This window comes from Oncorhynchus kisutch, linkage group LG7, assembly GCF_002021735.2.
Source record: "Oncorhynchus kisutch isolate 150728-3 linkage group LG7, Okis_V2, whole genome shotgun sequence".
Classification (NCBI taxonomy): domain Eukaryota; kingdom Metazoa; phylum Chordata; class Actinopteri; order Salmoniformes; family Salmonidae; genus Oncorhynchus; species Oncorhynchus kisutch.
In genome coordinates this window covers 23,870,533-23,897,721 of record NC_034180.2, presented here as the reverse complement: position 1 = coordinate 23,897,721, position 27,189 = coordinate 23,870,533, and the positions used below count along the sequence as shown (strand labels likewise).

The window sequence follows — 27,189 nt, the reverse complement described above, 5'->3', positions numbered from 1 at the left end:
TTAACAACTGACATCAATAAGGGATCATATCTTTCACCTAGATTCACCTGGTCAGCCTATGTCATGGAAAGAGTAAGTGTTCTTAATGTTTTGTATACTCAGTGTGTTGTACACTACTTTTCACCAGGGTCCATCTACTTTTGACCAGGGCTCATAGGTTCACTATACATGTATAGTGAATAGGGTGTAATTTGGGATGCACCCCATGATATCACAGAGAAGATTAGGCTTAATAAACAAACACATCAATACACCCAAACTTATTCACCACCCACTACCATTTCTCCATGCCTTTACAGTGATGTAGTGCCATTGAGGCTTGTGGGAATGGACTGTGTAATAAATCTACACGGTGTCGTGTTAGGAAATAATTTAGCTGACAGGCTGTCTTCACAGATGTTATCTCAGAATAATTTATTTTGTTGGCCATTTGCACTTTTTTCTGTAAGAAGCAAATTGCACGTGTATACTAGCAAATGATAAGTGCATACATTTCCAGTTCAACATGGGAGGCTGTCATTAAGGCCTTTTAACATTAGTATCTCCCATAGCCAGCTGTTTCATGCCTTCTGGAGGGCACCCCATAGAGCATGGAAAACCTCTCTCACACTGTGACCAACTAGTTTTCAATCAAAGAGGAATTCATTATTATGGTTCTTTCCCCTATGATATCAGACAGTGAACACCACCCACCATCATTGGCTTGAAGAGGGCCAAAAGAGGTTTGTCACAATTTATTTAAGGAGTATACTGTAGGATTTCAAACATGCATAACCCATACATCCATAAGCAGGACATGAGCGTTTCATAACAAAGACAAAACAACAAAAATTTCAATCTGCAGCTGTTGACATGATGTATTGCTTATAATTGTGGTATGAAGGGTTATGAATGTGTTATGTAGTCCTTAGGTCCATTTTTTGCAAGAGGTACCAATATGAGTAAAAGGTGAGCTGAGACCTTACTTTATTAAAGCGGTACAGTTGTATACCTGCAAGTCCCTCTCTGGCAAGAGCAGAGACATTTTGCATATCGCTCTAGAGGATGCGATGTGATCAAAGAGCCAACAGTGAAGCAAGTAGGGGCTCGACAGCACCTGATGCAACGGTAACAAACACTAGCAACGAGCTTTGACTTTATACACATCATCCACCCATACCCTCAGTATTTGCACTCTGCTATAATGTCAATCGGATCTGTTCAACCGCTCAGTTCCGAGTTTGTCTTTTTATAAGGAAGGAAGGAATAGATTTTTCCAACACCTTGTGACATTTATTGATCATAAGGGCTATGTTTGCATCTCAACTGGCACCCCATTCCCTATATAGACTCAGACTATATTGATTGTGCAGGGCTGAAAGAGAAGGCTATTACTAAGGAGGGTGTAAGGACCAATGGTTGAGATTCACAAACAACACTTACATTAGATGAGAACACACACTAGTGTCTGCTGGATCATGTCTATTTCCAGGTTGATACAGCATGATCTTCACACTTGCATGACATGGGAACCTCACACATTGTCTGCTCTTGGAACTGATTTGAATTGAACTATTGGCTTGTAAAACAATGGTATTCAGTGTTATTCAAAGAGCGTCAGGTTACAAATAGGTTTCTGCTATCAGGTTTCTGGTAATCCATTGGATGTATAAAGTGCTCACAGATCACTGCACCTGTACATAGCCCATCTGTAAATAGCCCTTCCAACTACCTCACCCCCCATACTGTTATTTATTTAATTTATTTTGCTCCTTTGCACCCCAGTATCTCTACTTGCACACTCATCTTCTGCACATCTATCACTCCAGTGTTTATTTGCTACATTGTAATTATTTCGCCACCATGGCCTATTTATTGCCTTACCTCCCTTATCCTACCTCATTTGCACACACTGTATATAGACTTTTTCTATTGCATTATTGACTGCATGTTTGTTTATTCCATGTGTAACTCTGTGTTGTTGTTTGTGTCGCACTGCTTTGCTTTATCTTGGCCAGGTCGCAGTTGTAAATGAGAACTTGTTCTCAACTAGCCTACCTGGTTAAATAAAGGTGAAAAAAATTCAAAAAAATACAAAAAGAATAGTGGTTTTGTTTGAAAGGAGTAAAATCCGATTTTTACCATTTCCCTATGACCTCTTAAATTAGAAGCAAAACAGCAGGCATAATGACTTCAGGATCAAGTGTGTACTTAAAGTAAAAGCATCATCCTTCTTTTAGAAATATATTCTCTCCTCCTATTTTTACTACAAAAACGTGTGACAACAATGACACATGGTTAAAGTTATGTTGATTGACCTATTAACGTGTAAGCTGCAATGCTCTGAGAGTGCGAGAGATAGAGAGAGAGAGAGAGAGAGAGATATATAGAGAGAGAGATATAGAGAGAGAGCTCTGAGTGTTTCATGTTTGTAATGAACAGACTCTGATTCCAATGCCTTGTTCTTCATATTGACAGATGGAAAGGTGCCAATCCAGAACACTAGGATCCTGTGTGAAACAACTCCCACTTGTTCTCCACCATTCAGCATTGGTTGGAAGAGAATGGGCACCTTCCCTGGAATATTTACGCTCTGTTTCAGTGTAGTTTGAAGGAGAGCATGAAAATATGAACACTGAAGCTACATAAACAATTGGACAAAGCTTCCTCAGCCTTCCTACTTGTCCCTGGTGCTTTGTGTCACCACAATTGCAGAGGGACAGCTGAGCCTGAGCCCACACCCAAAACAGACCCAGACAATGGAGCTTGGACTCCTAGCTTCACTGTTAGAGATATTGCATTATGACTGACAACAAAACAGCACAGCAATGTTTGGATTTCCAACTCAATGTAGAAAAGGCTTTTCTAAAAGGGCTGATAACTTTGTGTCAGTTGTGAGTGACACATTTTCTTTGATACAATGATCAGTCCTCTTATAAACTCCCTAGCACATTTTTAGCATTTTACATGCACATTACAACATGTAAGTTGACCATCACATACCATGATTGCCTATGGATATTCTATCTACTAGCCGTCAACCCTTCTGGAAAGAACCAAATACATCAGTTTGAAATTAATTCTACAATGAATTTCCACTTCAATGACAAAAGAATCATCAACAGCAGACACACAAGTAGCAATGACACTAATGTGTATAGAACAGTGTATAGGCTATTGGTGAGTGAGAGACAAGCGTTAGTGGATTCCCCCTCCCCTCTAAGTCAAGATAAAAGCAAGAGCTTAGCAAACAAGGTTTGGCAAATCTGCTTAAAATCCACTAGCGGAGCATTGAAAGTATAGGCCTTAGGGTGAGCAGCATACTATCTAGTATTAAAAACATCACATTGCATTGCTCCAGAGAGCTGCGCACTATCCTTGAAAAAAATGTGTCTGTCATATAAAACCCTCATGGAATATTATTGTAATTCACATGGAATGTTAATGAAATTATTCAGATTGACTATTTCGTATGTACATATCCCAATAATGAACATGTTATAACTATGTAATAACATGGTTTGGCTCCACGCTACAACATAACCACCAATATGTGTCCGTAGCCTTAAAAGGTCTACTGTATTTTCAAGTAGGAAAATCAGACAGGCCAGGCTGATGCACCATTGAAAAATGTACCGTATAAATGCTACAGTCTCAATGAATATGTTTATTCTTGTTGACAATGTGCCATCTCCTGGTGATGATCCCCAAGTCCTCGGTATGTTTATCAGTATCACACAAATAGGCACACCAAACATTCAGACATTAGTTAATAGATTGAAATTCTTCATTTACACAATTACATAGCAACCATGCACGAGCGTCGCGCCCCCGCTTTGAGCCCTGATGGAAAAGTTACTGAGAGTGATGGTGAGAGCGTTATGTATCAGTCGCCATTACTGACTGGGATGAGAGGGGAGGGAGCAAGGTCTCGGAGTACACGCAGCTAACACCAATAACACTAAATATATGAATACAATCACATTTTGAATAGAAAGAGTATACTCCGAACGCTCCCTGTGACTTAAAGGACACGAGCCGTTGTGAAATGGAATTTGCTGGAGTAAAATAATACACTTGGAATGCTATCTTTTTTTCGTGGTCTCGGGAGCTGGGAGCGACCATGTTAGGTAGGGGAATGTAATTTGGAATGGACTGCATCGAGTTTCTTCATTAGCTACACTCTGGATAGCATTGTCTGTGTCAAGTAAATTCCAAATGGTTCTATTCACGATCAAGGGAGGTAACGAAACATTCCGGCAAGGTCCTTGTAGCTTATATTTTGCGCTCAGTGAAATGTATTGTTCGACTAACACTATCTTGCTAGCTAGCCAGCCAGCGTTAGCCACAGCTTGCTAGCTAGTTAGCTAACGTTAGCAGGCTAACCTCAGCCAGAGAGGACTGGAAAGCGAGCATTTTTTTGCGTGGTTTCGGGGAAAGGCCCGCGAGCTGGCTAGTCATTCTTTCATGCAAATATCATTGATGGGTTGTCATTGTCACAGTTTATGAATACAATGGCATAGTCAGACGTAGCCTTTTATTGCATGGGTTACTTTAATTGTACCAATAGTGCGCAGATTAAGCACGCCAGCTAGGCCAATTATTAACTTCCAAGCTAACGTTACTGTCTAGCTAATGAACCTATGATTGTTGCAAGATCGTTCATGTGTTGGTTACTCGCAAATTGTCTAGAACAGCGTTCTACTTTTAAATAACCTCTACATCTCGTGGTAGTGGATTGCTTTCTAGTGAGTTTTCAACGTGTGCCTCTCCGGCGATGAAATTCTTGGTTGTATGTCATTATCATCAATGACGGGGGTTGAGTAGGGCTCACAGTTCAGAACGTAGTTAGCAGACCTTGAATGAAATGTAGTCAGGTACTAGCTACAACTCATAATGAAAGGAAGTCAACGACAGAGTGAAGGTGGCGATGGTTTGCTATTGGCTACCTTCTCACTTGGATACTGATATTCACATATCTCGCTAATAACTAGAACTGCAATAGCTATGTAATAATAGCTACATTAATGTCTAATACAAGCGTTGGACGGTTGTAGCTCCATTATTGTGTCAGACGTCAGTTTGACTGAGATGCTAGTCTGTTTGCTATGTAACATGTCATGGTGGGGTGTGTTGCATGATTCTTACGACCATACACAGTGGAACAAATAATAGCCAGTATTGTCAAAATATTCAGTAGATGGCAGGTGCAACAGTAACCTGCAACAATAGTATTGCTTGGAGTAAACTGAAACGGAATCCATATTGAATGATGATGAATAGTAGTTTATTTCTAAATTATTTGTGGGTCACTGGTCATTCCACTCAAAGTGGAAGAAATATGTTTTTTTATGGAGTTACCAATATACTGTGGGGGAAAAATACACTGAAAAGTGTCACTGACACTGAACATGGGATTTATTTGTATTTGCTACTAACAGTCATTTCTGTAGGTTTGGCTTATGTGACACAGTCTCTAGAGAGGAAATAGCATGCTGTTCAGATTTTGTCATTAGGCCTGTGGACTGTTTGCACCTTGACAATGACTCACTGCAATAACACCAAATGGCACCCTATTCCCTTCATAGTGCAAAAGTTGTGCACTATATAGGGAATAGGGTGCCATTTCGTATACAAACCATATTAGGCCTATGAAATCAGGTTTTTGGGGTTCCTATGTGTGTTTTTCAATAATACACTTTGTTTTTCAGTGAGGTGATAATAGGGGAGAACCTGCTTCCCAATCGCAGTACGAGGATTTAGGAGGAAAGAGGGATTCATCACTAAAGTGACGAAGCCATGATTGTGCAACACTACCCTATCTAACCAATGGGAGTGGAATGGTAGCTGTGCTGGTGGAAACCTTTCCTGAAAGTGACAAAGCAATGACAGGGGGAATATAATGGCCAAGAACAAGGAGGCACGCCCCCTAACATATGCTGTCAGCGTTGTTGGCCTCTCAGGGACAGAGAAGGAGAAGGGCAACTGTGGCGTGGGCAAGTCCTGCCTATGCAACAGATATGTGCGCTCCAACGCGGACAGCTACTACACTGAGCACACTTCTGTGTTGAGCACAATTGACTTTGGAGGTCGCGTGGTGAACAATGATCACTTCCTCTACTGGGGTGAAGTGCCACACCGAAGTGATGACGGGCTTGAGTGCAAAATTCAAATCATTGAACAAACAGAGTTCATTGATGATCAGACTTTCTTGCCCCATCGCAGCACAAACCTGCAGCCCTATACTAAAAGGGCTGCAGCCTCCAAGATACAGTCTGCTGAAAAGCTGATGTACATTTGCACCGACCAGCTTGGCTTGGAGCAGGATTTTGATCAGAAGCAGATGGCCGATGGGAAACTGAATGTTGACGGTTTTATATTATGTATAGACGTGAGCAAAGGCTGCAATAGGAAATTTGAGGATCAGATGAAATTTGTCAACAGCCTTTATTCTCAAATGGTCAAATCGAAAAAGCCTATCGTCATTGCTGCAACAAAATGTGACGAGTGCGTGGAGCAGTATCTAAGGGACCTTCAGGCATTCGCTGCAAGCAAAAAGAACCTCCTGGTGGTAGAAACGTCGGCTCGATCTAGCATCAATGTAGACCTGTGTTTTAATGCGTTAACCCAGCAGATGGACAAAACACGAGGCAAACCCAAAACCATTCCTTATTTGGAGGCCTACAAAGTTCAGAGACAGTTAGTAGCCACAGTGTCCGACAAGTTTGAAAAGCGGATTGTACAAACCGTCAGAGATTATCACACAAGTTGGAAAATGGTGAGTAACACGTTGAAAAACCACCCTGACTATGAGGAATACATCAACCTGGAAGGCACCCGAAAAGCTAGAAACACCCTCAACAAGCACATAGAACAGCTGAAGCAGGAACATATCAGGAAAAGGAGGGAAGAATACTTCTTGAGCCTGCCAAAAATTCTCAATAACTTGCTCAACAACTTGGAAGAACTTGAGAACCTTAGCTGGTCAGAGGCTCAAAGCATCTTGATGAGCAGGGCCGAGTTTCAATTCTGGTTTGTGGTGCTGGAGCACACCCCGTGGGATGAGACGGACCAAATTGACAAAGTCAATGACAGAAGAGTGCCCTTTGATCTCCTCAAAACGTCGGAAGGGGAAAAGATTTATCAGAACCATGTCCAACATCTGTTCTCAGAGAAAAGACGGTTAGAAATGAAGGATAGATTCAAGAAGACGTTGGATAGAGTCCATTTCATCAGCCCTGGACAACCCTGGGAAGAGGTCATGTGTTTTGTCATGGAGGACGAGGCCTACAAGTATATCAGTGAATCTGATCGCAGGGATGTTTACAGCCAGCATCAGCAGGAAATAGTTGAAAGGGCCAAAGAGGAATTTCAGGAAATGCTTTTTGAACACGCCGAGCTGTTTTATGACCTTGATTTAAACGCCACCCCAAGCTGTGACAAAATGAGCGAGATCCACACTGTGCTCAACGAGGAGCCCAGATACAGAGCCCTGCAGAAACTGGCCCCGGACAGGGAGTCGCTTCTCCTCAAGCACATCGGGTTCGTCTACCACCCCACAAAGGAGACGTGTCTGAGCGGACAGAGCTGCGTTGACATGAATGTCGAGCAGGTACTGGCTAACAGGCTAGTTCAGCTGGACCACAGTCGCTCTAATCTCTACTATAACAGTGCCAACATTGAAAAAGTCAATCTGTGTCTCTTGGGAAGAGAGGGTCTCGCACAAGAACTTGCAAATGAAATCCGAGCCCAGTCCACAGATGACGAGTACACCCTGGATGGGAAAATCTATGAACTGGAGCTTCTGCCTGTTGATGTCAATTCAACGTTGCTCTTTAGCCATACATGGGCGTCGACCTTCAAACCTCATGGAATCTTCTGTGTCTTCAGCTCCATAGAGTCGCTAAATTGTATTGGCGACTGCATAGGGCGAATCAGGGCAGAGATTGCACAGAACAGGAGGGAGAGATACGCTCAGCCATTGCCATTCATTCTAATCCTAGCAAACCAGAGAGACAGTGTTTGCAAAAATATGCCTATCTTGAGGCATCAGGGCCAACAGCTTGCAAATAAGCTACAGTGCACCTTTGTAGACATACCCTCTGATACTTTTCCGCGGAAGTTTAATGAGTTACAAATTAAACAGGCTCTCAGAGCAGTATTAGAAGGATTAAAGCACAACTTTGATGTGACGAGCCCTCTGCCTTCCATCAAAGACATGTCAGAGACCGACTTGAGGATCGTTATGTGTGCCGTGTGTGGGGATCCATTCAGTGTGGACCTTATCCTTTCACCTTTCCTGGATTCACATTCCTGCAGCGCAGGGCAACCTGGCCAAAGTAACACTCTGATCCTCAACAAAATCATTGGCGACAGTCGCAGAAGAATACAGGTCACAGTCCTCTCCTACCACTCCTCCATCGGAATCAGGAAGGACGAGCTTGTCCACGGATACATCCTGGTCTACTCGGCAAAACGCAAGTCCTCCATGGCGATGCTCAGAGCTTTCCTGGCGGAGGTCCAAGACGTCATCCCTGTTCAAATGGTGGCCATCACAGACAGTCAAGCCGACTTCTTTGAGAACGACGAAATCAAAGAGCTCATGACTGAAGGGGAGCACATCGCTACGGAGATAACCGCCAAATTCACAGCTCTATACTCTCTGTCTCAGTACCATCGGCAGACGGAAGTCTTCACACCGTTCTTCAACGAGGTGCTAGAGAAGAAGAGCAGTATCGAGAGCGCCTTCATGTACGATAGCTCTCGAGACTGCATGGGTGCGAGCGAAGATGTCTTTCCCCAGTCTCCCCACAGTCATTCCCCTGCTTACAATTACTACCCTGACTCAGAGGATGACACCGAGGCTCCTCCACCTTACAGCCCCATCGGGGATGACGTGCAGCTTCTTCCAACGCCTAGCGAACGTGCTAAGTACAGGATCGATCTGGAGGGAAACGAGTACCCTGTCCATAGCACACCTCTCAGTGACCATGAGCGCAACCACAGAGTGCCTCCCCCGGTTAGGCCCAAGCCTATACTACCGAAGTCCAACGTCAAGAAGCTGGACCCCAATCTCCTGAAGACCATCGAGGCTGGGATGAGGAGCAACAGACGACAACGCGGCCCCATTGCCCACGGTGAAGATGTTGAGACGTCCGACAATTACGCAGACCCCATAGACACTCTCCTGAAATCAAAAGGCTTCAGCGACGACATCTACGCTGTCCCGGAGGACACCCAGAGCAGGATTGTCAAAATGCGCAATTCGTTTGGGGGGCTTCACGTCGTGCACGGGGATGAGGAGAACGGCTTCGACCGCAAGGCACAAGCCAGCAGGAGGCCCTCCAAGTATAAGCACCGCTCAAAAATACTCTTCAGCAAAACCAAGATGTACCACAGACGTGTCCACTCCGACGTCAGCGACGATGAGTCTGGGCCGGCCATGCAGAAGAAGAAGAAGGGCAGGGCCCATCGGGGCAGTGAGGAGGACCCCCTGCTCTCCCCTGCTGACCCCTGGAAGGGAGGGATAGACAACCCTGCCATCACCTCCGATCCAGAGCAGGATGACATGAAGAAGAAAAAGAAGAAAACGCCAAAGACAAAGGAACCCAAAAAGGTAAGTGTTCTGATTCTTCATCTTCTGTGTAATCGTTTCCTATATCATTTTTTAAAATGTTGTTTTAGATGGGCCTAATACTGTAAAGAGAAATCAAAGCTATTGTACATGTTATATGTAATTGTACATTGTCTTAACAGCTGGTCATACAATACGGTGATCTCAAGCACTACACATGATTACTATGAAAGAGATTCAGAATCGTCTGCACTGTGAAGCAAGTCGATGTTTTATCTATCACACTGAGAGCAAACGTGACTTGCAATTTCTGTTCAATATTGCAACATCACATATTCCTTGCCAAACATGCACTCCCATTCCTCAGCAGTTAAGACAAGCTACAACACAAGCAGTGACAACATAATCACGGTTAAATATGACCGCCATATTGCAGGTAGCCCCTTCTGTTGTCATAGTTGAGGAGTGATAGGAGATTTATGCAGTTGAAGAATATCTGGGCATCCCACTGTATTGAAGTCTGGTCTGGCTACAGTTGGCCAGATGTTAAAGGCATTTGGAGGCAGGCAGGGTTCTCAGGGCTTGGAGGAAGTGCACTGAGGCATGAATCAGTGGACAGCAGTTATGTCCAAAATGGCACCCTATTCCAAATTTAGTGCACAACTTTTGACCAGAGCCCTATGGACTCTGGCCAGAAGTAGTGCAATATATAGGGAATAGGCTGTTAAACTATATTCTCATAAACTTTATATTTTCACAAAAATACAGTAGTTAAAGCATCACAATTACGTTTCAAAGAGCTTGCTTCATTCTTCATTTTGTAAATGATTTTGTTTGCATATAACAGTGCAATCTATCATACAAAAATGTTTTGGCTAAAAGCCAAACTTCATATATTACAATCATGAATCGGTGACAGTACAGTAGCACTACTGCCATGAAGAATATTCTCATTGTTTGAACATTTTGCTTCCTTTGATAACCAGTCAACAGAACATTGAACAAATAACAAAATATTATTTCTTGCAAGGTGTTTTACACTTGTGGGGGATGACAACTCTTGAAGAATTGACATTCAAAGGATTAACTTTTTTCTCTGTCTTGAAAACGATGCTGTAATATTGTCTTTCACTGTGTTTTTGTGTTATTCACAGCCAAAATCCAAGCCCCCAAAGCCTTTGTACCCACCCACACGGAGGAACTGGGACAGCAACTACTTTGGTGTTCCCCTGCAGAACCTGGTCACCCCGGACCGGCCAATCCCCTTGTTCATTGAGAAGTGTGTGGACTACATTGAACGCACTGGTAGGTAACTTTTTATCAGTTCTCCCTCATCTCTGATTTGGGTTGTTGTTGCTATTTGAGTGTGTGAGCACGACGCTGTAGTAGTGTATGTGGGCGTGCCTTCCATTTCTCTCTTGATCGTAGGCAACCCCAAGTACTGTATCTTTTGCTATTTGGTCGGAATTCACTTGAGCTTTTTGCGGCCGCTGCTAACAAAATGTGGGATTTATTCCTGCTGCCTTTTCACTACTAGCTGACAGTTCTTGGGAGTTCAGTTCTATGATAACATGATAACTCCTCTGCCCCAACAGACTGGCATGACCTTTATGACGGACCATCGTTGGGGTTTTGGTTATTGTTCAGTGTTTCCACTATATTTATTTAGCAGCGGCACACCACCACTGTTAAATCAGTCGCCACTGAAAAAAATTGACGCAAAAAAATCTAATATATACATATAGAGAGAGATGTTTTTTTATTCTGCCGATACGTGCTTTTAAGATCAGAGACAAGTTACAACATCCGATCCTCCGATGACCAAAGCCATCAACCCACCACTGCTTCAAAAAATCCTAGGGGAAAGACTGTCGTTATTGCATTACAAACCACTGAATTCCAGGAAGAAGAGAGGATGAATTTATTAGAGCTATGCTGTAGTTCCCTGTAAGGGTCCCCTCCTGTTTGTATCGACTTAACCTTGCTTAAGATCTTCTGAAGCGCTTACGTAGCTCACTTGATCCTTTTAATTGTTGGATCTCATATAATGTTAAGGGTTAGTCTAGTGATTCATTAATTTGGCCCATGAGTTTTAAACAAGCTTATTCACTGAGATGCCCAGCTACATTTGTTCATAATCCTTTAGTTGTCAAATGTAGCATTGTAGCAATATTGTTTCCCTTTGCAATGAAACAAAGGTCTTGACCCACCTTCATATCTGCAAAGTGTATCAGTCACCAGCTGCAAGCAATGACTGGGGAAAGAAGACTCTGCTAACTCCTTACACACTCAATCGCGGTTTTCGTTAAACCTGTCCTTTTTCCTCAGTAATAAATTGCATTTCAAGGGGGGTAGAAGAGGGGAGGGCGAGCGACTGAGCATGGTGAATGATTAAATGGAATTTGATGTTGATGCATTTGGAAATCTCATTGGCCATTATTGTCTAAGCACTTAGCCTAATGCGAGAGAGGGCAATATTTTGAAGGCAGCAGCAGAAATCTCCCTCTAGGGTATTGGTTATGATATCTGATTTGTAAATCTGCAGTTCACAGTAGTGTCTGGAACTGGAAACGATATCCTCTCTGAGCTTAGTGAACCCGCCATGCAGCATTTGTTTTTTTCATAGATATAAGAAAGTGGTTTTCCATTAATTTTGAGGGGTTGAATGTAATCTCAGAGCATATGTTAACCCAAACTGGGTAAAAAATATGATTATTTTTGTTTGCTTTGAAGTCAGTGGAATAGAGTAAAAGTCTGAATTAATTCAAGTAGTAGTCATTGGAAACTGCCTGCTATTGCTTTCAGGGGCATCGTGCCCCCCTACTTCCCTTTACCATGCTTTGTAGCTGACCACCATATTCAATGGAAACATTGACTGGTAGGCCTACTAATCAATACCCAGTGAGTGAGTAGCTTAGTAGTCGGTCTCAAACAAACCAACATGGTGGTGAATTTCACACGGGTCGAGTAGCCTAGTTTGTGGCCAAAAGAGTTTGTCTTCTGTTGGTTTCTTATGACAATTGTGATGAGACTCAGACAGGGCCTGAATTTAGCTCTGGGGACCTTGGTTTCCACTGGACTGGAAGTCCTGCGCTAAGGAAATAGTTATAATAGGTGGCAGACTAACATCGGATCACTGAACATAACATACAACAGCACAGTGCTGCAGAGTGCAGGAAGAGAGTGGCTGGTTTCATCAAGAGCCTGAAGAATGCTGAAAGAAAATAAGCAATCACATTCAATTAACAGACACCCATGGCAGCCCATTTTCTCTCGGCATCTCTCCTCTCTCTCACCCTTTCTCTCCCCTGTTGCTATGGGCCCTCTCATCTCTCCACATCACAAAATGGAGGAAAGAAAATGAAAGAATTAATGACGTGCTGTGTAAAGAAGCATGTTCACACTGGCATGCTGACTAGTAGCTAATCTTGGGTTATATATACAGTTCCAATCAAAAATGTGGAAGCACCTACTCATTCCAGGGTTTTTCTTAATTTTTACTATTTTCTACATTGTAGAACTATTGTGAAGACATCAAAACTATGAAATAACACATATGGAATCATGTAGTAACCAAGAAAGTGTTAAACAAATTAAAATATATTTTATATTTGAGTAGCCACCCTTTGCCTTGATGACAGATTTGCACACGCTTGGATTCTCCTCAGCCAGCTTCATGAGGTAGTCACCTGGAATGCATTTCAAATAACAGGTGTGCCTTGTTAATCTGTGAAATGTCTTTCCTTAATGTGTTTGAGCCAATCAGTTGTGTTGTGACAAGGTAGGGGTGGTATACAGAAGATAGCCCTATTTGGTAAAAGACCAAGTCCATATTATGGCAAGAACAGCTCAAATAAGCAAAGAGAAACAACAGTCCATCATTACTTTAAGAGATGAAGGTCAGTCAATCTGGAAAATGTCCAGAACATTGAAAGTTTCTTCATGTACAGTCGCAAAAACCATCAAACTGGCTCTCACGAGGACCGCCACAGGAAGGGAAGACCCAGAGTTACCTCTGCTGCAGAGGATAAGTTCATTAGAGTTACCAGCCTCAGAAACCCAGATACATGCTTCAGAGTTCAAGTAACAGACACATCTCAACATCAACTGTTCAGAGGAGACTGTGTGAATCATAGTCAAATTGCTGCAAAGAAACCACTACTAAAGGACACCAATGAGAAGAAGAGACTTGCTTGGGCCAAGAAACACAAGCAGTGGAGATTAAGTACAAATTGGAGATTTTTGGTTCCAACCTCTGTGTCTGTGAGATGCAGCCGTGTCTTTGTGAGATGCAGAGTAGGTGAACGGATGATCTCTGCATGGGTGGTTCCCACCGTGAAGCGTGGAGGAGGAGGTGTGGTGGTGCTTTGCTGGTGACAATGTCTGTGATTTATTTAGAATTCAAGGCACATTTAACCAGCATGGCTACCACAGCATTCTGCAGCGATACGCCATCCCATCTGGTTTGCGCTTAGTCCCACTATCATTTGTTTTTCAACAGTACAATGACCTCCTGGCTGTGTAAGAGCTATTTGACCAAGAAGGAAAGGAGAGTGATGAGTGCTGCATTCGATGACCTGGCCTCCACAATCACCTGACCTCAATCCAATTGAGATGGTTTGGGATGAGTTGGACAGCAGAGTGAAGGAAAAGCAGCCAACACGTGCTCAGCATATGTGGGAACTCCTTCAAGACTGTTGGAAAAGCATTCAAAGTGAAGCTGGTTGAGAGAATGCCAAGAGTGTGCAAAGCTGTCATCAAGGCAAAGAGTGGGAAATGGTAAAAATAAAGAAAAACCCTTGAATGAGTAGGTGTCCAAACTTTTGACTGGTACTAGTACTGGTACGAGAGAGAGATTTGTTTCCACAGAGATTCACAATAGTAAGGAAGGAGTAGCCTGCTCCCTTGATGCACTTTTTCCATTAGTGGTAATGGAGGCCTGTGATGTTCACAAACAGCCATGGGCAGATAAAGCCATCTCACTGGATCACAGAGAAAGTCAACAGTCAAGTTAACCCACACCAGATGGATGAGGGGGTCACAATAAGGGACGACTGTCATCTCTGAGTGACATTTGTGTACATAAAATGTAGGCTATACAGTAAGTAAAGGAGATTAATGCATTGGTATTCTATGAGCTAACCAGTATTTACTCTTAGCTACACTGAACAAAATATAAAAGCAACATTCAACAATTTCAAAGGTTTTACTGAGTTACAGTTGATATAAGGAAATCAATCAATTTAAATAAATTCATTAGGCTCTAATCTATGGATTTCACATGACTGGGAATACAGATATGCATCTGTTGGTCACAGATATCTTAAAAACAAGGATCAGAAAACCAGTCAGTATCTGGTGTGACCACCATTTGCCTCATGCAGCGCGACATGCATCTCGTTCGCATAGTTGATCAGGCTGTTGATTGTGGCCTGTGGAATGTTTTCCTACTCCTTTTCAATGGCTGTGCGAAGTTGCTGGATATTGGCGGGAACGGGAACAAACTGTTGTACACGTCGATCCAGAGTATCACAAATATGCTCAATGGGTGACATGTCTGGAAGAACTGGGACATTTTCAGCTTCCAGAAATTGTGGACAGATCCTTGCAACGTGGGGCAGTGCATTATCATCCTGAAACATGAGGTGATGCCGGCGGATGAATGGCATGACAATTATCCTCAGAATCTCGTCACGGTAACTCTGTGCGTTCAAATTGCCATAGGTAAAATGCAATTGTGTTTGTTGTCCGTAGTTTATGCCTGCCTATACCGTAACCCCACCGCCACCATGGGCCACTCTGTTCACAATGTTGGCATCAGGAAACCGCTCACCCACACAACACCATACACGCTTTCTGCCATCTGTCCTATACAGTTGATTTGTCCGTGAAGCGCACATTTCTCCAGTGTGCCAGTGGCCATTGGATGTGAGCATTTGCCTACTGAAGTCGGTTACGACGCCGAACTGCAGTCAGGTCAAGACCCTGGTGAGGATGATGAGCACACAGATTAGCTTCCCTGAGACTGTTTCTGACAGTTTGTGCAGAAATTATTTGGTTGTGCAAACCCACAGTTTCATCAGCTCTCCAGGTGGCTGGTCTCCAATGATCCCACAGGTGAAGAAGCCTGATGTGGAGGTCCTGGGCTGGCATGGTTACACGTGGTCTGCGGTTGTAAGGCCGGTGGACGTACTGCTAAATTCTCTAAAATGACATTGGAGGTGTCTTTTGGTAGAGAAATTAACATGACATTCTCTGGCAACAGCTCTGTTGGACATTCCTGCAGTCAGCATGCCAATTACATCCTCCCTCAAGACTTGAGACATCTGTGGCATTGTGTTGTGACCAAACTGCACATTTTAGTGGCCTTTTAATATCCCCAGAACAAGGTGCACCTGTGTAATGAGCGGTCTGTTTAGTCAGATTCTTGATATGCAACACCTGTCAGGTGGATGGATCATCTTGGCAAAGGTGACATTTGTGCACAAAATTTGATATGAAAAGGATTGTTGTGTGTATGGAACATTTCCGGGATGTTTTATTTCAGCTCATGAAACATGGGACCAACACTTTACATGTTGCGTTTATATTTTTGTTCAGTATACATTTGTTAGACACAAGTAACTGAGACCAAATGATCTTTTGCAATACTGACCTGGTTAACACTTCTGTATCAGCCTGCATATTAAGCCCTCAACCCTCAGTATGTGTCCTGATGAGTTGGTTTTCCAATCGGACCACTGCTGCTGTACTTACCAGGAAAGAGGGGGAGCAGAGAGAAGACTCAAACCAACTCAGTGGGGATGCAGTTACAATAACCATGAGCTTTTTCAGCTTTCAAAGTGACTTTATGCTGAGTGGAAAAGCATCCGTCAGCTCTTTCCCAGCAGTGCGTGTGCGTGTTTAGCCCCTGGATCTGAAGATTGGGAGGGTGGGGGTGGCGACTGCGCTGCGGCGTCCTGTTTATCATTCTCCTCAGTCTCAGGGATTACTCTGCTCCTCAATGGGCCAATGATTGTCAGGCGCCAGCCATGCTAGTTTGAGTTACTCGCGTTAGCCTTCAATGTCAACCAAGACGAGGAAACGGCTCTCGAGAATACTCACTGTACTACAGTCAATATTAGTAGGAAAAAGTAAAAGATTTGTTGACGTATTCTAACTTTGATTAGGCCTCTTCTATGCTTATCTAGGTTTGTTTGTATGTGTTTATTACCTTTGTTTTGTTGGTCTTTTTCTGAGTGTCGGAAGTTGAGATTGAGGGATAAGGTGGTACTGCAACAGTAACAGTAGCGGCCATAATTAATCATCTTTGCCTTGTTCTTTTGAAGTGTCATCTCTGGCGAGCTGTGATACTGCATTGAAGTGTTGCCATCTCTTTCGTTCTCTGTCTCCATCTGTGTATGTGTGTATATTGCCCTGAGGTCAGTCACAGTCTGTTGTTCAGGTGATTTGTTAAGGTCGATCCAGGCAGGAGCTTTTAGCCAGGGCCTCAGTGAGCCAGGCCCAGGGGGAGAGCTCAGAGCTGTGGGGAGGGAGGTGCAGTAGTAGGGCCATGATCAGATGTACAGTATTAGTCAAGCCTCCTTTCAATCCAGCTCCAGCAGTAGCTTCGCGGTGGATGGGCGTCATTGCAGGCCCTGTGGCCCTATGCTGTGTACTACTGGGGCATGACTTTGCCTTGTGGGGTTGAGCATGACATGGCAGGCCCTGTGCTCCAGCTAGCAGCCTCTGGGGCATGGCTCTGCCCTGTGATGTGCCTCTAACTACCACCTGCCTGGCTCTCTCCCCTCCAGTCAGATGAACTATGACTCACTTACCCCCCCCCCCATGACAATGGGGATCTGTGTCCCTCCAGACCGACTGAATGATTCGTCAGTTCACACAAACAACAATCAGTTATGCATGGGACTTTGGGACACGCTCTTCTCTTTCTACAGCAATACTGGAACTGACGGTCTGACCTCTGCTGTGCTGCTGTTGTGTTCTACTCTTCCTGCTCCACTCCCCTGACCGTTGTGACTCAAGCACCTTGCTGGAGGCCAGCTGCAACTGGGGAATTTAGTGATGATGTGACAGACTGCTTTTTCAAGGTCTCCACGGACGGGGCAAACGCTTAGCGGTCCATGTTGAACAAGACAAAAGTCCTGTTATTCCCTTTGGCAGCTTGCTCTGCTCCGCTCTCTCCCCTCAGTCTGGGGCCAGAGGATGTCACAGAGGGAGCTTGAGTGAGTTGGATATGACAGAGCTGTCGACTCGACACACATCAGGTCCTGTTCTTCTCAAGCTGTGGCTGCAAGCAGGCTGGGCTGGGTGGTGTTCAGCACTCTTCTTCATCCTACGCCTTTTGCTCTTCTTTCTTCCTCCTCTTCCTTTTCTACTTCCTCCTCCAGCTCTTCCTCCTCCACCTCTTCTAGCCTGGTGCTGGCCCTAGGAGGCCCCAGTGTTTTGGGGTCTGTGTATAACAGCAGGCCTGGGTCTTGTTCAGTAGAACACAGTGTTTGCAACGCAAAACGAAAATCTGTATTCTTATTGGAAAAGCTTAGGTAGTGCCGTCCTGTTTCACTTTGATTCCAAACGTTTTCTCACTACGCAACATGACCCTGTTCTGTTCGGAGCTGCCTGCCAGTGCCACCGACCCTCCCTATTGAGTGCCCACCATAGGCACCAGGGGTGGCCCTCCCCTTCCTCTTCTGCTGGCAGTCATGTCACATCAGCCTCACAATGGAAGAACAACACAACACAGCCTGAACAGAACACTCTCTGCCAACAGGCCCTAAACACTGTACTGGTTCCATCAACCATCAGCCAGCCCTACCCACCCCATAGCAAGGAGCTCAAAAGAGTTCCTCTTTTCTGTTTATCAACACTTAACTGTTGGTATGGTAACCAGGGTCAAATTACCCTGTGTAATGCACTACTGACACACCATAGGACATTACTTCTTGTTTATGTAACAGTTTTCATGGCTCTAGGCTGGCAGTTGATCGGCGCTGGCATAGTGGCTTGGTTTGTAGTCCTCCCCACATCACAACGTCGTTAGTATGACAGCGTTAACCAGCGTAGCTACTACACCGTAGGTATTAATACTTCTCAGGACTGCAGGAGTGAAGTGTTTGAATGAGCGGATCATTGTGTTAAGCCTCTCTAACACTCCTAGCGTGATTAGCCTGTGCGTGTGTGTGAGCATATACTTGGTACTTTTCAGAAACATTTTCTAGGCTGCCAGCAAAAACGAAAAGTATTGAAAAAGTTTAAGGAATTAAAAGAATGTAGCTAGCTAGCTGTTGATTGGAAAGTCATTCTAATGTGTCATCACCATCAATATCTTTGGCTGATGTCATCAAAGCCTGAAAAAGTCCATTTTTAAGAGTAGAATATCAGCACAGCCTTATCATATACACTGTGTTCCTATTAGTTCAACTTTAAACTGAATTCTTATTACAAGCCTGTTTTTGTTGCTGGCATAATCCATCACATTTATCTCATTATATTCAGGCCAGGATTTTTAATGGGCCTCGCAGCTGTTAATCTTTTACAATAAGGCAACTAATGTAGCTTTGCTCTGCTGCTGTCCCTGGTGAGAGAAGAGAGCGAGAGGAAACAAAAGGGAAAGGGGCAGGGGGTTGTAGGGAAAGTGGAACAGTGATGTACATCTTTCTCATTTACTGTCACATGCACAGATATATAAACTATAAACCCAGCAAAAATCTAAGGTCCTGAGTGTTCTGGAGCAGGTTTTCATCAAGGATCTCTCTGTACTTTGCTCCGTTCATCTTTCCCTCGACCCTAACAAGTCTCCCAGTCCCTGCCGCTGAAAAACATCCCCACAGCATGATGCTTCCACCATAGGGATGGTGCCAGGTTTGCTCCGAACGTGACTCTTGGCTTTCAGGCCAAAGAGTTCAATCTTGGTTTCATCAGACCAGAGAATCTTGTTTGTCATGGCCTGAGAGTCCTTTGGGTGCTTTTGGCAAACTCCAAATGGGCTGTCATGTGCCTTTTACTAAGGAGTGGCTTCCGTCTGGTCACTCTACCATAAAGGCCTGATTGGTGGCGTGCTGCAGAGATGGTTGTCCTTCTGGAAGGTTCTTCCATCTCCACAGAGGAACTCTGGAGCTTTGTCAGAGTGACCATCAGGTTCTTGGTCACCTCCCCGTCCAAGGCCCTTCTACCCCGATTGCTTAGTTTGGCCGGGCGACCAGCTCTAGAAAGAGTCTTGGTGGTTCCAAACTTCTTCTACTTAAGAATGATGGAGGCCACTGTGTTCTTGGGGACCTTCAATGTTAGTATCTCGACACAATTCTGTCTCGGAGCTCTATGGACAAATCCTTCAACCTCAAGGCTTGGTTTTTATTCTGACATGCACTGTCAACTGTGGGACCTTATATATAGCAGGTTGCTCAGCAAGGAAAAAGCCACTTCTCCAAAACCGCCATAAAAAAGCCAGATTACGGTCTGCAACTGCACACGGGGACAAATATCGTACTTTTTGGAGAAATGTCTTCTGGTCTGATGAAACAAAAATAGAACTGTTTGGCCATAATGACCATCGTTATGTTTGGAGGAAAAAGGGGGCGGCTTGCAAATCGAAGAACACCATCACAACCGTGAAGCACGGGGGTGGCAGCATCATGTTGTGGGGGTGCTTTGCTGCAGGAGGGACTGGTGCACTTCACAAAATAGATGGCATCATGAGGGGGGAAATTATGTGAATATATTTTAGCAACATTTCAAGTCATCAGTTAAAGTTAAAGCTTGGTCGGTAATGGGTTTTCCAAATGGACAATGACCTCAAGCATACTTCCAAAGTTGTGGCAAAATGGCTTAAGGACAACAAAGTCAAGGTATTGGAGTGGCCATCACAAAGCCCCGACCTCAACCCTATAGAAAATTTGTGGGCAGAACTGAAAAAGCATGTGCGAGCAAGGAGGCCTACAAACCTGACTCCGTTACAGCTTTGTCAGGAGGAATGGGCCAAAATTTACCCAACTTAATGTGGAAAGCTTGTGGAAGGCTACCCGATACGTTTGACCAAAGTTAAACAATTTGAAGGCAATGCTACCAAACACAAATGTAAACTTCTGACCCACTGGGAATGTGATGAAAGAATTAAAAGCTGAAATAAATAATTCTCTCTACTATTATTCTGACATTTCACATTCTTAAAATAAAGTGGTGATCCTAACTGACCTAAAACTGGATTTTTACTAGGATTAAATGTCAGGAATTGTGAAAAACTGAGTTGAAATGTATTTGGCTAAGGTGTATGTAAACTTCCGACTTCAACTGTAGGTGAAAATGTATGTCTAGGTGCTGAATTGTCAGAATTGTGGAATAATACTAATGTTACGGTAGGATTTGAATGGAGAAAGCTGATCCGAGAGCATCGCTGCCTTTTTTCATCCTATCTGTATCGACACATGCTCCAACTACACACTTAATGAATGTTCTCTCCGCGAGGTGTTCTTGTGACCCTAGGTAACATGATCAGCTTGTCAAACTTGTCATTATGGATTCCAATACCTATGTCGCTGTTCCTTCCTTTCATAATTAGCCCGGTTCTGCTCAGGTATGCTGTGTGGCAGTCAATCTAGTCAGCCTGGCTGCAATCCAGTCAGCACTAGAAGAGGAGGATCGAGAGAGGAGGGAAGTAGAGAGGGAGAGAGGAGGAGTTCATGTTAATGATTGCCTTCTCTGCTGTCCTCTAGTCAGTGCAGTAGCAGTGTTAGGCCCCAGTTGCCGTGCCTCCTCTCCTCCCTCCATCCCTCATTCTGCTAAGTCTTCTCGAGTACCAGGGGAGCTGCTTCTTACTGTCTGTTTGCTGTAGGTGTACACATTCTTGATGGAACCTTACGTGCACTGACAGGCTCTGCTCTGCCAACTGGGCTTGATGTCTATGAGCTTATCCTTCACTCTTTTACTCCTGGTCCAAATGCCTCTGCATGAAGGTAGTGCACTATATAGGGAATAGGGTGCCATAATGGATGAGTCAGTATGCTCACTCAGCCCCAGAGAAGAGAGGAGCAGTTATGTGTATTGTCTAGAGTATCTACCTAAGCTTGTCATCAAAGTTTACAGTATAATTGTTTAAACCCTAGCCTTCTGGGTTAAAGTTCATAGGAAATCAGTCACTTGGAAGCCAGGCCCAGCCAATCAGAATTAGTTTTCCCCCACAAAAGGGCTTTATTACAGACAATTTTAGAGTGGCCTTTTATTGTCCCCAACACAAGGTGCACCTGTATATTAATCAGCTTGTTGATATGCCACACCTGTCAGGTGGATGGGTTATTTTGACAAGGAAGAAATGCTCACTAGCAGGGATGTAAACAAATTTGCGCACAACATTTTAGAGGAAATGAGCTTTTTGTGCATATGAAACATTTCTGGAATCTTTTATTTCAGCTCATGGTACACTCTTCATAGTTTTATATTTTTGTTCAGTATAGTTAATGATGGCATCCTACTGTATTATGTATTTCTCCCAAATGCCTACATATTCCCTTTTCTTTATTACATTTTTGTATTTGTTTTACCCCTTTTTCTCCTCAATTTCCTGATATCCAATTGCTAGTTACGGTCTTGTCCCATCGCTGCAACTCCCGTACGAACTCAGGAGAGGTGGAGGTCGACGCAATGCTTCTTCTGAAACACAGCCCTGCCAAGCCACAATGCTTCTTGACACACTGCTCACTTAACCCGGAAGCCAGCCACACCAATGTGTAGGAGGAAAAACTGTACAGCTGGTGACCGGAGTCAGCGTGCATGCACCTGGCCTGTCACAAGGAGTAGCTAGAGCGCGATGGGACAAGGACATCCAGGCCGGCCAAACCCTCCCCTAACCTGTACGACGTGACGCCTTATGGGGCTGGTGATTTATGGGCACAGAGGGCTGCAAGGATGAACAATTATTAATACACTAAGCTGGAAATTAGAGGTCGACCGATTATGATTTTTCAACGCCGATACCGATTATTGGCGGACCAAAAAAGCCGATACCGATTTAATCGGGCAGATTTTTTTATTAATTAATTTATTTGTAATAATGACAATTACATCAATACTGAATGAACACTTATTTTAACTTAATATATTACATCAATAAAATCAATTTAGCCTCAAATAAATAATGAAACATGTTCAATTTGGTTTAAATACTACAAAAACGTAGTGTTGGAGAAGAAAGTAAAAGTGCAATATGTGCTATGTAAGAAAGCTAACGTTTCAGTTCCTTGCTCAGAACATGAGAACATATGAAAGCTGGTGGTACCTTTTAACATGAGTCTTCAATATTCCCAGGTAAGAAGTTTTAGGTTGTAGTTATTATAGGAATTATAGGACTATTTCCCTCTATACCATTTGTATTTCATTAACCTTTGACTATTGGATGTTCTTATAGGCACTTTAGTATTGCCAGTGTAACAGTATAGCTTCCGTCCCTCTCCTCGCTCCTCCCTGGGCTCAAACCAGCAACACAACGACAACAGCCACCATCGAAGCAGTGTTACTCATGCAGAGCAAGGGAAACAACCACCCCAAGGTTCAGAGTGAGTGACTTTTGAAACGCTATTAGCGCGCGCTAACTAGCTAGCCATTTCACTTCGGTTACATCAGCCTCATCTCGGGAGTTGATAGGCTTGAAGTCATAAACAGCGCAATGCTTGACACACAACGAAGAGCTGCTGGCAAAATGCACGAAAGTGCTGTTTGAATGAATGTTTCCGCGCCTGCTTCTGCCTACCACCGCTCAGTCAGATACTTAGATGCTTGTATGCTCAGTCAGATTATATGCAATGCAGGACACGCTAGATAATATCTAGTAATATCATCAACCATGTGTAGTTAACTAGTGATTATGATTGATTGTGTTTTATAAGATAAGTTTAATGCTAGCTAGCAACTTACCTTGGCTTACTGAATTCGCGTAACAGGCAGCCTCCTTGTTGAGTACAACGAGAGAGAGGCAGGTCGTTATTGCGTTGGACTAGTTAACTGTACGGTTGCAAGATTGGATCCCCCGAGCTGACAAGATGAAAATCTGTCGTTCTACCCCTGAACGAGGCAGTTAACCCACCGTTCCTAGGCCGTCATTGAAAATAAGAATGTGTTCTTAACTGACTTGCCTAAATAAAGGTATATAAAAAAATAAATATATATATAAAATAAATAAAAATCGGCTACCAAAAATACAGATTTCCGATTGTTATGAAAACTTGAAATCGGCCCTAATTAATCGGCCATTCCGATTAAATGGTCGACCTCTACTGGAATTGTATGAGTCGGCTAGGATGCTCTGGTCTCTTAATACAATGTAGTTAGTTACTGTTACCGCTGCATCCCAAATTACATCCTATTCCCTACATAGTGCACTATTCTGTGCTATTGTCAAAAGCCGTGCGCTATGTAAGGAATAGGGTGCCATTTGTGAAGTAAGCAAGCACTGGCCTGAGCCTCAGCCTCAGCCTCCCTCCACTGAGGATGGAATAGGGCCCTAGACTCCAGTCCAGACAGAGTAGCTACTAGTTACAAACGACCAGAACATTTCACCACCACAACAGTCAAGTTCGTTTTGGCGATATTAGCTACCTTCTTTTATTTCTCTGACTGAATTAGTTGAGTCCTTGTCATGATCAATGGGTTTAATAAAACACTTTATTCTGTTATTTTTGTGGAATATGGGTGGGAATCTGTGGCCTACTGTAGATACTGATGTAGGATAGCATTAGATCAGGAGGATTGTGAAGATGGGCAATAATGGTGAAGTTCTCAACTCTCTCTCAGCTCTGCCACCTGACTGGTTTAACACAGCATATTTCTCATGCCATTGTTGCCTAGAAGAGTTTGGCTTCTATTTGGTTTCAATTGACAATTTTGATGCCAGAGGTCCTCAATGTTATTTAGCCTGGAAATTAAACTATGGGACATACTGCCTACAGCAGGGTTCCCCAACTGTCATCAGCTCCAAGTGATTTTAATTTAGCAAATCTGTTCAAAAAGTATTCCCATGCATAATATATATGATTGTATACAAATGTAAGCAAGGTTTCAATTAAAATGTTTTACTCAAACATATATGTTAGGGCTTCTTGTGGTCAATTTGCAGTCTACAAATTATTTGTAATTATGTTTTGGCCACCTGATCATCCGCTCAAATAAATAAATTGGCCCGTGGCTGAATCTAGTTGATGATCCCTGGCCTGTAGGTTACCATATCTAAGCCTAAACTCGAGCTTTGTGTTCAACAACAGTGTTAGCTGTTACATCTGATAACTAGCTAACTGCTGACCTTTTTGTAGTATCATCATGGGACAACCAGAGGCCAGGTGGAAGAGGTTTTTATTCAGTTATTGGATTTTATTGTTGCCATGGTAATAAAACGATCCTGGCAGCTGTCCAGCAGTTAAACTAAACACTGTAGTGGATCGTTCCACAGTTTCTACGGCGATATGACTACACAGGAACTAACTGTCACACCCAGGATATCAGGAGATTTATCTACCGCTGTAGGTTCCATTTAATCAGATTTTGAAATGCAAAAATTCCAGTGCTGCCATCAGTCTCCTCGGCTATTTCCTGAAGTTGTAGTTGTAAGGTGAGCCTATGTTCTGTACTAGCCTGGTCCCAGATCTATTTCTGCTGTCTTGCACCTGCAAACTCCGTAGGATTTGGCATTGACAAGACCGCACAAACAGATCTGGGTCCAGGCTAGCTCCGACTTCCAGACAGAGTGAATGTAGTAGTAGTGTTGGTGGAGATGGTGGTGCTGAGTTAGAGTATTTAGGGAGGAGGACAATAGAACATCCGGCTTGTAGAACACATCTAAATTCGGATCACTTCCCCGTAGCACTTCCCTCCCTCACTCATTTGAGTTCATTTTGTTCTTATTGTCTTTGGCTGCAACCTTCCTCCCAGTCATTCGACTAAATAAAGCAGGAAGGGTCACATCCAGTCAAAAGCCTCGACCCGTCGGCACACACACACACACACACACACACACACACACACACACACACACACACACACACACACACACACACACACACACACACACACACACACACACACACACACACACACACACACACACAATAACTAAAGCTGCATCCTGGTACAGATGAACTGGTGTCTAAATTACAACCATGAGGCATGTGCATATATCAGCTAGACAGGACTGTTCGCTTGCCAGTCCCACAGTTTGAGGTCCGTTTCTCCTTAAAACCAGGGTCACACTCTTCTGTGAGTGCTGTTTCAACGATGGCATGGCAACAGTCAGAAAAGCCATGATGTGGGGTGGAACTAACAGGCGCTGTGACCATAGAAATAGAATGACTAGAACAATTAGGCTACATTCTATTTCTATGGCTGAGGCCTGTGTCTATGTACAGTGCCTTCTTGAAAGTATTCACTCCCCTTTACTTTTTCCAGATTTTGTTGTTACAAAGTGGGATAAAAAATGTGTCATTTCTTTTGTCAACGATGTACATGAAATCCTCTGTCAAGGTGGAAGAAAAATGTGAACGTTTGTAAAAATGAAAAACTCACATCTTGATTAGATAAGTATTCACCCCTGAGTCAATACATGTTAGAATCACCTTTGGCAACAATCAGTGTCTTTCTGGGTAAGTCTCTAAGAGCTTTGCACAGCTGGATGTGTACAATATTTGCACATTATTTTCTAAATTCTCCAAGCTCTGTCAAGTTGGTTGTTGATCATTGCTAGACAGACATTTTCAAGTCTTGCCATAGATTTTCAAGCAGATTTAAGTCAAAACTCTAGCTTAGCCCCCAGGAACATGCAATGTCGTCTTGGTAAGCAACTCCATTGTATATTTGACCTTGTATTTTAGGCTATTGTTCTGCTGAAAGGTGAATTTGTCTCCCAGTGTCTATTAGAAAGCAGACTGAACCAGGTATTCCTCTAGGATTTTGCCTGGACTTAGCTCTATTCCGTTTATTTTTATCATACAAAACTCACTAGTCCTTGTCAATGACAAGCATGCCCATAACATGATGCAGAAAATATGAAGAGTGGCGCTCAAGGATGTGTTGTTGGATTTGCCCCAAACATAACGCTTTGTATTCAGGAATAAAGTACATTTCTTTGTAACATTTTTTTTTGCTGTTTTACTTTAGTGCCTTATTGCAAACAGGTTGCATGTTTTGGAATATTTGTATATCATGTTAAACACTATTATTGCACACAGAGTGAATCCATGCAACTTATAATGTGATTTGTTAAGCACAGTTTTACTCCTGATCTTATTTAGGCTTGCCATAACAAAGGGGTTGAATTACCTACAGCTTTTCAATTTTAATGGATTTGTAAAAAAATGTTTAAAAACATAATTCCACTTTGACATTATGGGGTATTGTGTGTAGGCCAGTGACAGAATATCTAAATGTAATCCATTTTAAATTCAGGCTGTAATGTTAACATAACAAAATGTGGAAAAAGTCAAGGTGTGCGAATACTTTCTGAAGGGACTGGATGTAGAGCAAGTCATTAGACTGTGTTATTTAGCTTACCGCTGTCTTAGCATGCCTTCGGTCGCCTCTCAGAATAGATCCTAACTTACATTGAGTGGCTTTTTAAATGGCTTCTAATGGTGGTTACAGGAAACATTATCTTCACATGAACG

General features: G+C 43.3%; 1 protein-coding gene across 2 annotated transcripts in view; it reads left to right on the top strand.

The window, feature by feature from the left end:
- The first annotated feature begins 3,824 nt into the window (after positions 1 to 3,824).
- LOC109894336 (rho GTPase-activating protein 5) overlaps positions 3,825 to 27,189 on the top strand; it is a 37,021-nt gene continuing 13,656 nt past the window's right edge. Inside the window, exons 1-3 of one of the 2 annotated variants that reach the window (XM_020487750.2) lie at positions 3,825 to 4,109; positions 5,691 to 9,595; positions 10,708 to 10,858. In XM_020487750.2, coding sequence (XP_020343339.1) covers positions 5,882 to 9,595; positions 10,708 to 10,858 — 3,865 coding nt within the window. In that variant the 5' untranslated portion in view covers positions 3,825 to 4,109; positions 5,691 to 5,881. The other variant, XM_020487751.2, reaches the window with a different exon arrangement.